The sequence below is a fragment of the Scyliorhinus canicula genome, chromosome 3 (genome assembly GCF_902713615.1).
Source record: "Scyliorhinus canicula chromosome 3, sScyCan1.1, whole genome shotgun sequence".
In the NCBI taxonomy this organism is placed as follows: domain Eukaryota; kingdom Metazoa; phylum Chordata; class Chondrichthyes; order Carcharhiniformes; family Scyliorhinidae; genus Scyliorhinus; species Scyliorhinus canicula.
In genome coordinates this window covers 134,274,035-134,289,862 of record NC_052148.1, presented here as the reverse complement: position 1 = coordinate 134,289,862, position 15,828 = coordinate 134,274,035, and the positions used below count along the sequence as shown (strand labels likewise).

General features: G+C 44.5%; 1 protein-coding gene across 5 annotated transcripts in view; it reads right to left on the bottom strand.

Moving 5' to 3' along the window:
- The window catches only part of pds5a (PDS5 cohesin associated factor A), a 304,278-nt gene that overhangs the window by 58,387 nt on the left and 230,063 nt on the right, over positions 1 to 15,828 (bottom strand). For all 5 annotated transcript variants that reach the window (XM_038791382.1, XM_038791383.1, XM_038791380.1 and 2 more), the window contains 4 exons: positions 10,671 to 10,794; positions 7,812 to 8,016; positions 5,996 to 6,110; positions 5,703 to 5,835 (listed from right to left, as the gene is read on the bottom strand). In XM_038791382.1, the coding sequence (XP_038647310.1) occupies positions 5,703 to 5,835; positions 5,996 to 6,110; positions 7,812 to 8,016; positions 10,671 to 10,794 (577 nt within the window). The remainder of the gene's footprint in view (positions 1 to 5,702; positions 5,836 to 5,995; positions 6,111 to 7,811; positions 8,017 to 10,670; positions 10,795 to 15,828) is intronic.

Below are 15,828 nucleotides of genomic sequence, written 5' to 3'. Positions count from 1 at the left end.
AGTATAATTTCTCTGGTGACTGTAATTTTCCTGAGTTCCTCCCTCCCTCCAATTTTCTGCTTTATAGCTGCTTCTTGGATATATCGTCGGTAGTGAAGGCTGGTGCAAAATACCTATTTTATTCATCTGCCACCTCCCTGTTTTCTATTAAATTCTCCAGGCCCACTTGCTATAGGACCAACATTCACTTTGTTAACTCTTCTTTTTAAAGATGATGTGGAGATGCCAGAGTTGGACTGGGGTGAGCACAGTAAGAAGTCATACAACACCAGGTTAAAGTCCAACAGGTTTGTTTGAAATCACTAGCTCTCGGAGCATTGCTCCTTCCTCAGGTGAATGGAGAGGTAGGTTCCAGAAACATTTATATCGACAAAGTCAAAGATGCAAGACAATACTTGGAATGCGAGCATTAGCACACAAGTCTATGCAGAGCCAGAGAGAGGGGTAACCCAGGTTAAAGAGGCGTGAATTGTCTCAAGCCAGGACAGTTGGTGGGATTTCGCAAGCTCAGGCCAGATGGTGGGGGGTGAATGTAATGCGACATGACATATCTTCTTTTTAAAGATATTCATAAAAACTCTTAATATCTGTTTCAATATTTGTGGGGCCTTGTTCCCCGCCCAGTCGTCTTCAGAGCAGGTTGTGAACTTTTTGAACAAGTTTCAGCAGCGGAGGAAGGAGTTCTTAGAGGACCTGGCTAAAATGAAGGAACCGCTTAAGGCGGCTATCGAGAGGGTGGAGCTGAGGCTGTAGTGGCAAGGCCCGTCACTCCGGGAGTCGATGGGAGAGCACGAGGACCGGCTGGCCTCGCTGGACGCAGAGATTGTGCTGGTGGCGGATCGCCACAAGAGGTTGAGGGAGAAGGTGGAGAACCTCGAGAATCACTCTAGGAGGCAGAATCTCTGGATTGTGGGAATGCCTGAGGGGGTCGAAGGAGTGCAGGCCGCTAAATATGTGGTAAATATGCTGGAGAAGTTGATGGTGATGTGGATCTTTGGCCACCCCCTCGAGGTGGATAGGGAACACAGGGCGCTGAAGGTGAGGGAGCCAACGAGGGCGATGGTGGTGAGGCTGCATCATTTTCTCGATGAGGAGAAAATTATGAAATGGGCGAGGAAGAAGTGCACCTGTGAGGGGACCAAGCTGAGAACATACCAGGATCTGGGTGTGGATTAGGGCTGCCCTCTACAATGAGGTGGTTAAGTTTGGGGTGCTGAATCCTGCTCATCTGTGGGTCACGCATCAGAATTGAGAGTTTTATTTTGAAATGCCAGAGGAGGCGAGTGAATTTATGAGAGGGGTGGGAGGTCATTGAACTGTGGAGATGTTCAATATGGGGAATGTAGGTTCACAAGATGGGTGGATTGGTGAATTTAACGAGAATGGAAACAGAGAGGGCGAGAGAGCTTTCTTTGATGTTTCGGTTTAGGGGTGTTGGGGGGGGGGGATGAAGGTGGATTTCGGAAGGGGGGTGTAGACGGAGGCCCTGGGCGGGGCCACCATGTTAGCTGGTTTGCTAGTTAACAGGGGTGAAGTGGGGGGTCCACAGGAGCGAGGGGGGGGGGGGGGGGGATAGTTTGATTTTCACTATTGCTTCACTGCTCCAGGGTCCCAAGTTCGATTCCCGGCTTGGGTCACTGTCTGTGTGGAGTCTGCATGTTCTCCCAGTGTCTGCGTGGGTTTCCTCCGGGTTATCCGGTTTCCTCCCACAAATCCCGAAAGATGTGCTGTTAGGTCATTTAGACATTCTGAATTCTCCCTCCGTGTACCCGAACAGCCGTCGGAATGTGGCGACTCGGGGCTTTTCAGAGTAAGTTCATTGTAGTGTTAATGTAAGCCTCCTTGTGACAATAAAGATTATTTATTTTATTTAAGGGGTGGATGGGTCAAGTGTTCCACTCGGCGCTGGATATGAAGACAAGTGGGGTGGTGGGGCTGGTCAACAAGAGGGTAGTCTTTGAGGTTGGCTGTATTGTAACCAACCCTGGACTGAGGTACGTGATGGCAAGTGGAAAGTTATCATAGAATTTAGAATGCAGAAGGAGGCCATTTGGCCCATTGAATCTGCACCGGCCTTTGGAAAGATCAGCGTACTGAAGACTCCACCCTATCCCCATAACCCAGTGACCCTAGCTTAACCTTTTCGACACTAAGGAGCAATTTCGCAGGAATTTTACCCAGGTCCCTGGAACTGTGAGGCTGCAGTGCTAACCACTGCGCTACCGTGCCACCCACGGCATTTGGCGGCGCCTGTGGTGCTAGTGAGTGCTTATGCCCCAAATTGGGGTGAAGTGGATTTTGTGAGGCAGGTTTTAGGGACGATTCCGTCTCTCGCCACCGCCTGCTTCTTCAGCTGATGCATCAACATCCTGCCCGCTCTCCCCGTACTCATAAACCTCCCCTCTGGCCCTCTGCAGCTGTCCTACCACCTTTGTTGTGGACACCAGCCCAAACTCCATCTGGAACCTCCCCGTCCTTTAGCAACTCTTCCTCCAGCACCACCAAATACCTCCGGTCCACCCTCAGGATGTCCTCAACTAACCAAGCCATGTCCTCCTGCAGCCATGTCTCCGCAATGTCCATCAAATTGAACTCATTCATTTCTTTGTGCACATCAGATCGAAATGCCAAACTGCTTAAAAAAACCATTATTTTTTACGGCAGAAGGTCTGTCTACAATATTGGATGGCTCGAGTTTGAAACTGCTATAGATTTCCACTTCTACCAGCTGTTACAGACAGGTAATAAGAGCTTTTACACTTGTAATTGCAACCAGCAGCCCAATAAACTGCACCCCCACCGCCCTGAACGTCACTCCCCTCTTGATATCAAGGTCCCATTTGATGGGCTGTGGCATCAGGAGGCTTTGCAAAGCTGAAATCAATGGGTATCGGGGGAGATTTTCCACTGGTTGAGAGTCATACCTAGAAAGGAAGACGAAGTGGTTATTGGAGGTCATTCATTTCTGTCCCAGGACATCACTGCAGGAGCTCCTTAGGGTAGCGTCTTTGGCCCAACCACCTACAGCTATTTCATCAAAGACCTTCCCTTCATCAGAAGGTCAGAAGTGGGATGTTCACTGATGATTGTAAAATGTTCAGCACCATTCACAACTCCTCAGACACAGAAGTAGTCTGTACCCAAATATAGCAAGAGCTAGATGACATTCAGGCTTAGGTTGATAAGTGACAAGATACTTCACAACACACAACTGCCAGGAAATGACCATTTTCCCATGACATTCAATGGCATTACCATCGCTGAATCCCACACTATTTCTTTTAAAATAAATTTAAGAGTACCCAATTTTTTTTTCCAATTAAGGGGCAATTTAGCGTGGCCAATCCACCTACCCTGCACATCTTTGGGTTGTGGGGACGAAACCCACGCAAACACGGGGAGAATGTGCAAACTCCACACGGACAGTGACCCAGAGCCAGGATCGAACCTGGGACCTTGGTGCCGTGAGGCAGCAGTGCTAACCATTGCGCCACCATGCTGCCCCTGAATCCCCCACTATTAACGTTCTTGGAGGAGGGTTTGATCAGAAACTGAAGTGGACCAGCCATATAAATACCGTGGCTTCAAGAGGTCAGTGGCTAGGACTCCTGCGCTGAGTAACTCACCTCCTGGCACCCTATAGTCTCACCAATATCTACAAAGCACAAGTCAGAAATGTGCTGGAATATTCTCCACTTGCCTGGATAAGTGCAGCGCCAAAAACACTCAAAAAAGCTTGACATCATCCAGGACAAAGCAGTCTGTTTCACTGGCACCCCATCCAGCACATTCATTCTCTCCACTACACTCCACAGTGACAGCCAGGTGTACCATCTACAAGATGCACTCCAGCAATTCACAAAGGTTCCTTCAACAGCAGCTTGCAAACCCGCAACCTCTACTACCTTGAAGGACAAGGGCAGAAGTATGGGAGCACTACACCTGCAACACCCCCTCCATACCACCCTGATTTGGAACCATGTCGCGGTTGTTTCACTGTCACTGGGTGTCATAATCCCAGAACTTCCTAACGATAATATGGGTGTACCTGCATCATTACATGGTCTGCAGCAGTTCAAGAAGGTGGTTCATCACTACCGTCTCAAGCGTTATTGGGGATGGGCAAAAAAATGCTGGTCTAACCAGTGACATGCACATCCCATGATAGAAAATAAAATAAATAAGTAGAAAATCATGCCTCAATCATAATTGCCAAATGAATTTATTTGCATTGTTATAAGAGACCTTTAAATAAAAGCATAAATATTATTTTTGGTGGTATGAAGCCGACAAACAATTTAAGCAGTTGTATGGCAATTCTTTGTTTATTATTATAATCTAAAATCTACACATTTTGTATGGTGAAGACTTGAACATTATGGAAAGTGGAGACCAACCAAATTGCTAAATAGCTTTGAAATATGGGTTTGGAGGAGAATGGAAATGATCAGCTGGACAAAAATGTAATTAGTACCGAGGATAGTGAACGAACAAAGACATTTACTGAATGTAATTATGAAAAGACAGGACTGCATGATGGAGCAGTGGTTAGTACTGCTGCCTCAAGGCACCGAGGATCCAGGTTCGATCACGGACCACTGTCTGTGTGGAGTTTGCACATTCTCTCCATGTCTGCGTGGGTCTCACCCCCACAACCCAAAGATGCGAATTGGCCATGTTAAATTGCCCCTTAAAGGGAAAAAAAAAGAACTGGGTACTGAAAAATTATTTTAAAAAAATGAAAAGACAGAGACACTGGGCAGTGCACATCTCAAGAAGAAGTGGACTAATAAGAGATATTATGGAAGGAAGATTTCAATGAAAAAGAGGAAGGAAAATATTATCAATATTGGAAGGTTCGAAAATTGAAGGAAGTTGTAGGAAAATCAAAAGACTGGCACAGGGCATAGAAACATGGCGATAACTATGATACAGGGAGCTGCCCTCGGGCAGAGCACACGAGAATGAAGAAGTGTGTAATGTTTTACAGTAAACAGGTTAATGAAACAAATGTCATCTGAAAATTTTAATTGCCCATCTGCTAATCTTCGCATCTGGGCTATATTGATTACTCTGAGCCACATTATATCAGTATCCCTACAGTGCAAAAGGAGGCCATTCAGCCCATCAAGTATGTCCCAACCCTCTGAAAGAGCACCCTTCCTAGGCCCACTCCCCCGCCCTATCCCCATAAACCCACCTAAACTGCAAATCCTGGAGGAAACCAGAGCACCCAGAGGAAACCCACGTAGACACGGAGAGAGCGTGCAAATTACAGTCACCCAAGGCCTGAATTCAATCCGGGGTCTTTGGCGCTGTGGAGCAGCAGTGCTAACCACTGTGTCACTGTATTGAAAATGACATAAATGGAACAAAGGAACCATTTTATAGCATGCCACTGTATAGCCTGAATTTCGGATAATGTAATATTGTTTTTGAATGCAAAGTTGGAAGATTAAGAAGGTCATGCTTAATTTTGCTTGAAAATAAAGTTGCATAAAAAAGTATTAATTCCAGCTATACATTTGAAACGGATAATTATGCTCTTTTGCAACTTTAGCACTTACAATTATGAACACCATAATGTGCACATGTTTACAGGACAATTTTCCTCGGTTTAAATAGTACAGACGACACCAAGTGATTTAGTTTTTCTAACGCATCTCTGTAAAGCAATGTGTTACAAGATATGCATTTCTCACCTCATTCATTTTGCCATCATCTGGTGCTTGGGCATCCTTTGTTTGCTTGATGTTCTCCACCATTTTCCTTATAAAAGCATGGCTATTATTTTCATTTTTTGTCATTAAAACTTCCAACATGAACCACAGGCACCTTGTCAAATACAATTAGAAGAAGCATTAGCGACATTAAAAAATCAAACCAGGTCAACAAGACTAAAAAGAGGATGCTATAAATGGCATCTCCCACTACATGGAACTTACTTAAAAATTTATGTTCCAGGGTAAAATTTCAGCAGTTTAGCGTTACTTACTCTTTGATGTCACGCAGCTGTTCAATATCCTGTGTTTTGGTAAAATCCGGATCATGGGCAAGCAAGTGTACAGTGTATGGAACTACATATTCCGGCAATAGAGACAACAGCTTCTCTGAAGAAGAAAAAAATATGTTAAATATCGTATTTTAAAAGGTTATAAGTGCTGGATACAGCCATACCAAGCTAGAAAATAGGCAAAAACTGATCAACAATTTCAAAGTAGTCCTGAATATAGGCCTTATGCTTTCAAAAACAAGCAGCTAATAGTGCAGTTGCATTATTACTTGAACTAAAGTAGACTCAACTAACCACTCACAACAGGAGGTAAACATAACATGAACATAATGCCGACCTTTATATAATGGAGGTGGTTACTGAACATACAAAAGGTATATCGGCTGTCATTCGGCCCTTGAGGCCTGCTCAAGCATTGAATTAGATCATGGTTGCCCACCTTTGGAAGCACCAACTGCTGCAGCATTCATCAGCGAGTGTTCCAGATTTTGAATATCCCATGTGAAAATGTGCTTTCTAATTTTGCTCCTGCGTAGTCTAGCTCTAATTTTAGAATTATTTCCCTTGTTTTTGATTCCTTCACCAGAGTAAAATGATTGTCTTTTTCCTTTCAAATCCTGCTACCCATATCATCCCTCAATTTTTTGTACTCAAAGCAATTAAGCACAAGATTTATTTTCCAGAGGTGCAGGTGCCTAAGAAAGTTTATTTTTTAATTCAGTGACAATGCTAATTTTGAGTTTCAGAAATAATGTATGTTACGAGGTAGACAAAAAAATTGTGGTGCAAGGAATGGGGAGAAAATAATCAGTCACGAGGGAAGCCAGAGTTAGACAAGCACAACAAGGATTCGGTATAATTGACAAAAGACTTAATCTAAGCAGGGGGAGGAGAGTATTTCAATCAGCTTGATGATAAAGAGGCAAAGATCAGGTTATGTCCACTTGCTTGTGGTAGTTGGAGTGTGGAAGTAAAAAAACTGGGGCAAACATGAGTCAGTGAAGGAGAAAAGGGCCATGCTTACTGAAATATCTCTGCTTACAAGACATTCACTCCAACTAAAAGCATCAAGTCATCTAAGAAACTACAGGTCTGCCATGAAAGAGGGGGATACAATTATACATTGTAACTGAAGTTATTTTCCCTTCATCTGCATGTAGTTTTAGTGATAGTATGCGAGAGTCGAGTGAGTGAGCTGTCACATTTTTACACCTCTTGGGCAAAAGTGGAATAATAAAAATAGCTGTTTAATTTAAACCTCTTTCAAAAGCTTGCTGCCAGAATTATTTAAATTTGGATAATTACTCCGAGGGTAAGGTTATACTCGCAGCTCACATATAAAATGCATTGATCACAGATAATAAGAAAGCACAGACATTCTGTCCGTGACAAATGGAAATGCTAAATAACTTTCTCTTGTAAGCTGCAGGAATGACATGCACAACAAAGACAGTCTTGCATTTATATAACATTTTAAAGTGGTAAAACATCCCAAGACACTTCACAGGAGAGCTCTAAAAGTTTGATACCAAGGTACAGCAGGAGGTATTAGGGGAGATGACCAAAAGCTCAGTCAGATAGGTTTTGATGAATTTCTTAAAGGAGGAGAGCGATAAGAGAGGTGGAAAGTTTAGGTAGATTTCCAGGGTTTAATGCTTAGGCAGCTACAAATACAACTGTCAATGGATCTGTAATTGCACCTATATCGTTGGATGTGCCAAAAAAACTGTCTAATTTATAGTTCTACATTTTGTGGAAAATCTTTCAGGATTACTCACTGCAAAATGACAATACTAACCATGAGCCATTGGGTTCTGTTTGATATACTCCCTCCGTATACTTATATTTTTAAGGAGGCACTGTCTGGCGTGAGCTCTTCTCTCTTTCACAGGGTCCTTGGCACAGAGTGCAAACACTGCCATGTACTCCAATGGAAGCAGCAATTTCCCGAGGGCCTTGTGGAGTTTCAGAGCAAATATCTGCCTCACCTGGTAACACTCATCCTTCAACAACAAAATTACAAAATAAGCAAACATTGTACTGGACACATTTTCAGTGTAAAGCTCTATTTTTGTGATTAATAAAATGCAGGATAAAGCATGGCAAATCTTCACAAGTTATGCAATATGCGAGCAACTGAAGCGTCTATATGATGTTCCCTTAATCTTTGGATAGTTTCAAAAAAGAATTCAATTTCATTACACCTGCTTAGTGAACAAAGCAGAATAATAAATTCTGTACAAGCAAGTGCATGAAATAAAAATGAATGAAAATCGCTTATCGTCACAAGTAGGCTTCAAATGAAGTTACTGTGAAAAACCCCTTATGCAAAAGCATATTTGCATTGTTAGCCCAATTAATTATGGGCAATCTACCGGTCGGCCAAAATATATTGAGGCAATTTCATGGGGCAAACTGAATTTATATAAAATTTCATTTATCAGGACCTGCTTTGGCAATAATCTCCTGACCTTGATTTGAACACTGCCGAGCCACAGCTACTAGTACTATTTTCCCTCTCAGTATAGCGTTTGATAACAATAAAATTAATTCCATCAAAATTATGTTAACGTTGCATTTTTCAGGATTACATCCAAAGCAAAAAGTTGCCAGTCTTATAATAACTCAAATATCTGAACAGTTCCACAGCAGTTTAAATTTTATAATTAGTCAGTTGGCATAAGTCCTCAGAAAAACAACTCTTAACCCCACCATCCCATCTCCATCCTCCCTTTCCTCTCCAAAATCTTGAATGTGTTCTTGCCTGCCAAATCAGTTACAACTTTCCAAAATCTCCATGACGGAATCCATCCAATCAGGTTTCAGCCCCATCACAGTACAGAAACAGTTCTGACCAAGGTCACAAATATCATCCATATAACAGTGACAAAGATAAACTTTCCTTCCTCATCTTTCTCAATCTGTCTGCAGCCTTTGACACGGTTGGTCACACCATTCTCCTCCATGTCTCTCCGCTATCGTCCAGTTGGGTGGAACTGCCCTCACATGGTTCCATTGTTATCTCTTCCTTTTCCCTCCTCCAGCTCTACATGCTACCCCTTGGTAACAGCATCCAAAAACAAAGAGTGTAGTTTTTACATGTACGCTGACTACATGCAGCTCTAGCTCACTACCACCTCTCGGACTCCTCCGCTGTTGCTAAGTTATCAAACTACTTATCAGATATCCAGTACTGGATGAGCAGAAATTTCCTGCAATTAAATATTGGGAAGATTTTAGTCATTGTTTTCAGTCTCCACTCCAAACACCATCTTTCCTCTTGGCAACAGTCTGTGATTAAGCCAGTCTATTTGCAATCTTGGTGTCACACTTAACCTCGAGGAGTTTCTCCCCTGACCATCTATTTTCATCTGCGAAATCATCCAACTTAATTCCTGTCTCAGCTCATCTGCTGTTGAAAACCTCTTTATGCCTTTATTGCCTCAAGACTTGCCTTTTCTAATGTACTCTTGACTAGCCTCCCACATTCCATTCTTTGTGGACTTGATGTCGTCTAAACCTCTGCTGCCCATGTCTTAAAACCAGTAAATCTATAACTCCTATTCCTCTATCTCCTGAGTTCACGGACTGAAACTGGTTCAGCAATGTCTTGATTTAAAAATTTTCATCCTGGTTTTCAAATCCCTCATTGGACTCACCCCTCCCTATCTGCATAATCGTCTCCAACTCTGCAACCCTCCAAGATATCTGCATTCCTCTACTTATAGCTGTTTTTGCATCCCCAATTTTACTTGCTCTACCATTGGTGGAACATGCCTCCAGTTGCTTATACCCTAACTGGAACATCCTCTTTATACATCTCTGCCTCTCTCCCTCCTTTAAGACACTCCTTAGAATCATAGACATTGAATTTATAGTGCACGAGGGCATTCGGTCCATCAAGCATGCACCGACTCTTGGAAAGAGCACCCCACTGCTCTGTCCCATACCCGAAACACAGCGACCCCACCCAACCTCTTTGGACACCAAGGACAATTTAGCGTGGCCAATCCACCTAACCTGTACATCTTTGGACTGTGGGAGGAAACTGGAGCTCCCAGAAGACAGACAGACACGCAGGGACAAGATGAATGTGCAGACTCCACACAAACAGTGACCCAAGCCGGGAATTGAAACTGGGACCCTGGAGCTGTGAAACAACAGTGCTAACCACTGTGCTGCTGTGCCACCCAATCTACCTCTTTGACCAAGTTTTTGATTATCTGATGTAATATCTCATGTGGCCTGGTATCGTACTTGGTTTTATAACGCTCCTTTGAAGACCTTGGAACAATTTGTTGCATGATTGTCACTAAAGAAATGCTTCTGGAGATAACAACTCCTTTAACTCTTTTTTTAAAAGAGCAAAATCTTTCGAAAAATTGAATCTGACTTCCTGAGCAGACATTCTTTTAATTATTTCTTAAAAGGGCGATCCAAACCTATTAAAAGGTCTGTTCATACAATCAGAGAAATCGTTCTATGAAGCTCAAGATGTAAGGTTGAATTGTTCATATTTACCGTAGGTTTTCTTCTTCAGCTCATGCACCTTTGTGGCTGATGACTTTTCTAGCTAGAGATCTTTATTGCAACCCATTTAGTAGTGTTCAGTACACTGAATCACAATATAAGGAATTATAAAAACCCTAGCACTTACATTAATAACAAGTGCACAGAGCTGGAACTGCTCTGGGGTGATAATCTCATGATAACAAGGTTCTTGTGCGAGTTTTAGTATGGCACATCCTGCAGCCAACCGTAATCGAGACATATCAGATTTACTGCAAGACAGGAAAAACAAGGTCAACTATTCATGGCAAAGTTCCACGCACAATATTTATAAACTATAAAAATGATTCTCAACTGGAATATTGACAACCTACAAGAAATTATTATCAAAAAGTGTAAATTAGAAAAATGGATTACTTACTTGATAATCTTTGTTTTTCAAATAAAACATCTCCTACACGCATGGACATTTGTGCATGGTCCATGTCTGAACATTTCAAAGAGGAAATCAGGTCTTTCAATTCCTGTTCATGTTTCTCAGATCATGTTCCCATTAAATTCTTGTTGATACATTATAAATAATAGATCCTCAATTCAATTTTTATAAAAATATAAATTTAAATTTAGAGTACCCAATTCATTTTTTCCCAATAAGGGGCAATTTAGCATGGCCAATTCACCTACCCTGCACATCTTTGGGTTGTGGGGGTGAAACCCACAGAAACACAGGGAGAATGTGCAAACTCACTCGGATAGTGACCTAGAGCCGGGGTCGAACCTGGGACCTCGGCGGCGTGATGCAGCAGTGCTAACCACTGCGTCACCGTGCTGCATGTCTCAATTCAATTTTGACAATCTTCAAGAAACAAATACCGTTGATTCTTCTAAAAAAAAGCTATGTGCTTTGTGGAGGAAACGTTTTATTTGAAAAATCATAGCAAACCAAGTTGCCAATTTCCTTCCATCATTTAAAAAAAGTTCACATATGTACCAGCAACTCTAGACAAAGGGCAGTCGCTGCAAAAAGGAAACTCAAATTTCTGAAGACAGTTTTGTGTGCCCTGGTTGTGAAGTGAACACAGACAGTAAGTCTGTCGCGAAGACCTAGATTCTTCAAGCGCAATTATTATAGAGGACAGTGAAGTAGTTTATAATATAAAAGCAAACATTTGCACAAACTTAGCCAATCTCCACTTAGAGATGGTCAAGCCATAAGCCAAGCTGTATTAGAATTCAAGGAGGAGCTATTATCTGTGGAAGTCCAAATCTTCTCTAAGTACAAACACTGGATTCGCTATATTTCCATCTGTGTGGGGTACGATCTGCTCAGTAGTAGGGGCAGAAAGAAAAAAATAATTAAAACTATAGGTTATTTTAGACAACATCTGAAAAATAGTCAATGAAGCATGGATCCATCAACTTGACATCCACCTCAGTCTGACTCAGTTCGGAGGCAGAAGATTGTCGGGTCAAGAATCATTCTAAACCATCATTCTAGTACATACCTGAGGCTAATACTTACATGCCGCTGTCAGTATTAAACTGTTGGAGATAATATCCTTCTAATTTAAACTAAATCTCCACATAGTGGTTTGACAGTAAATATGGCATGGCATGAAATGAATGTGAGAATGTTTCCCAGCTTCCCAGTTCCCTTAGCCAATAGTGCCACAAACAGCTTTATTGCTTCTTCATCGCATTTGGGTCCTGAGTCTATCCTCAAAATAGCTGCAATATTTGTTAATATGAATAGGTCAGCACATTGGCACAGTGGTTAGCACTGCTGTCGCACAGCGCCAGAGACCCGGGTTCGATTCCAAATTTGGGTGACTGTCTGTGTGGAGCTTGCACCTTTTCCCAGTGTCTGTGTGGATTTCCGCTGGGTGCTCCGGTTTCCTCCCGCAGTTCGAAGATGTGCACCACAGGCGGATTTAAAAAAAAAACGCATTTTATTCAAACTTGTATCAAAGTAGGTTACAGCAAGTAAACACCCCGGGAAATATTCTTCCCAAAAATCAACTATACAGTTTGTACAGATTTTTCTCCTTTTTCACCCCCCCCCAATCCCCTCACCCCCCTACGTTGAACAGCTCCTCAAACACGGTCACAAACACCCCCCACCTTTTCTCAAACTCCCCTGCTGAGCCCCTTAACTCATACTTTATCTTCTCTAACCGCAGGAAGTCATACAGGTCCCCCAACCATGCTGCTCCCCACGGTGGCGATGCCGACTGCCACTCCAGCAAAATTCGCCACTGTGCAATCAGAGAGGCGAAATCCAAGACATCGGCCTTCCTCCTCCCCATGAGCTCTGGCTTCTCTGAAACCCCAAATATCGCCACCAAAGGGTCCAGGTCCACCTCCACTATCCGGCTAAGACCGTGAACACTCCCGCCCAGAATCTTCCCAATTTTTCACAACCACAAAACATGTGTGCATGATTTTCTGGCCCCAGCCCACACTGATCTGCTACCCCCTGAAAGAACCCACTCATTTTCACCATAGTCATATGCACCCTGTGCACCACCTTAATCTCATCCTTGCACGAGAGGGGGTCCCATTTACCCTTCGCAGTGCCTCACTCCATACACCCCAATTGATCTCCATTCCCAACTCCGCTTCCCATTTCTCCTTGATCTTCACCACCCGCTTGCCTCCCTGCTTCCCCAAGCCACTTGTATATATATCCCCAATTCTTCGCTCCTCTTCCACATCCGGGAACAGCAGTCGCTCCAGCATGGTGTATCCCGGCAATCTAGGGTAGCAGCATGGTTGGGGGACCTGTATGGCTTCCAGACCTTTTGTGCAAAGTCCCTAACCTGTAGATACCTGAACTCAGTACCCCTCAGCAGCTCTACCCTCTCCCTTAGCTCCTCCAGACTGGCGAACCCTTCCTCCAAATACAAATCCCTCACCTTGACCAGCCCCACTTCCCTCCACCTCCTGTATACACTATCCATCCTCCCCCCGGCTCAAACCTATGATTCTCGCACAGCGGCATTAGCACTGACATCCCTTCCATCCTAAAATGCCTCCTCAGCTGATTCCATATCTTCACCATGGACTGCATCACTGGGTTCCCTGAATACCTACTCGGAGCCACTGGCAATGCTGCCGTCACCATAGCCTTCAAAATGAAATGAAAATGAATGTAAATCGCTTATTGTCACGAGTAGGCTTCAATGAAGTTACTGTGAAAAGACCCTAGTCGGCACATTCTGGCGCCTGTCCAGGGAGGCTGGTACGGGAATCGAACCGTGCTGCTGGCCTGCTTTAAAAGCCAGTGATTTAGCCCAGTGAGCTAAACCAGCCCCTTACAATAGACCCCTTACAAGATTCCTCCTCCATCCTAACCCACTCTACCCCTTCTCCTTCCCACCACCGCCACACCTTGTCCACATTCGCCACCCAATAATAATGAAGCAAGTTTGGCAATGCCAACCTCCCCTGCTGCCTCTGCAGCAGCGTCCTCCCCACCCTCGGCACCTTCCCCGCCCATAGAAAGTCAGAGATGAAAGTGTCCACTTTCCAAAAAAAAAAAGGCCTTTGGTATAAAGATCGAGAGAGCCTGAAAGATAAACAAGAACCGTGGCAGAATATTCGTTTTCACCATCTTGGACCCTCCCCGCCAACGTTAAGTGCAGTGTATCCCACCTCTTAAGATCCTCCCTGGCCTCTGCCACCAGCTTCGTTAAGTTCCATTTCTGGAGTGCCGTCCATTGGTTGGTCCATGGGGATGGTTTAGCTCACTGGGCTAAATTGCTGGCTTTTACAGCAGACCAAGGCAGGCCAGCAGCACGGTTCTATTCCCGTACCAGGCTCCCAGGACAGGTGCCGGAATGTGGCAACTAGGGGCTTTTCACAGTAACTTCATTGAAGCCTACTCGTGACAATAAGCGATTTTAATTTCATTTCATTTCATTCCCTCGCTACCTGAATCCCCAAGTATCTAAACCTAGCCCTCACTACCGTAAATGGCAACCCCCGCTAAATTAGCCCACTGTGCCAGCTCATTCACCAGGAATACCTCGCTTTTCCCTACAGTCAGCTTGTATCCCGAGAACCCTCCAAACCTCCCCAACAGGCCCATAATCCTTCCCATACTCTCCAACGGATCCAAAACATACAAGGTCATTGGCATAGAGCGACACCCGATGCTCCCTCTGTCCCCTCATTATTCCCTGCCACTCAGCCGACACCCTGAGAGCTATCGCCAATGGCTCTATGGCCAGCGCAAACAGCAGCGGCGACAGCGGGCACCCCTGCCTTGTACCCCTGTGTACGTCAAAGCTTCATGAGCTCATATCATTTGTCCTCACCCTCGCTCTTGGCGCCACATACAGCAACTACACCCATGCCACAAATCTCGGCCCAAACCTTCCCAAAACTTCGAACAAGTACCGCCATTCCACCCGATCAAATGCTTTCTCCGTGTCCATGGACACCACCACCTCCGGTACCAGGGCTCTTGATGGATTCATCACCACATTCAGCAACCGTCTTATATTACTCGCGAGCTGCCTGTCCTTCACGAAGCCTGTTTGAACTTCTGCAACCACCCCGGGACACAATCCCCCATCTTCCCCGGCAGCAACTCAGCCAATACTTTCACATCCGTGTTCAATAGTGATATGGGTCTATACGACCCACATTCCAACGGATCCTTCCCATTTTTTGGGATTAGTGTGATTACTGCTTGCTTCATCGTCTCCGGCAACTCCCCCTTCTCTAGTGCTTCATTAAATGCCCCCAACAGATGTGGTGCCAGGTCCGCTGCAAATTCCTGATAAAATTCTGCAGGGTACCCATCCGGCCCAGGGGCCTTCCCCAACTTCATACCCCTGATACTATCCAGCACCTCCCTCGGCCCAGGGGCTCCTCCATTATCTGCCTCTTTGCTTCCTCCACCTGGGGAAATTCCAGCTCGTCCAGATACCACCCCATGTCCCACATTCAACCATATGGATCCACCATACCCATCCTCTCCATAAACCCCCCCCCCCCTGGGTCTGCCTCATAAAGTCCCTGGTAAATACTCTCCTAATGTCTCATTTATCTTCGCTGGCTCTGACACCACATCCCCAGCCCGGATCTTCAATATTTCCCTGGACGCAGTCTGCCTCCGCAGCTGGTGTGCCAGCATGCGGCTCACCTTCTCCCCATACTCGTTTTTGCACCCCTCTTGCCCAACACAATTGCCCTACTGCCCTCCCTGTTGTCAGCCTGTCAAATTGCCCCTGCAACTTTTTCCACCTCGCCCATCCCTCCACGGTGGGCATCCTTGAATATTTCCTGTGCACCTCCAT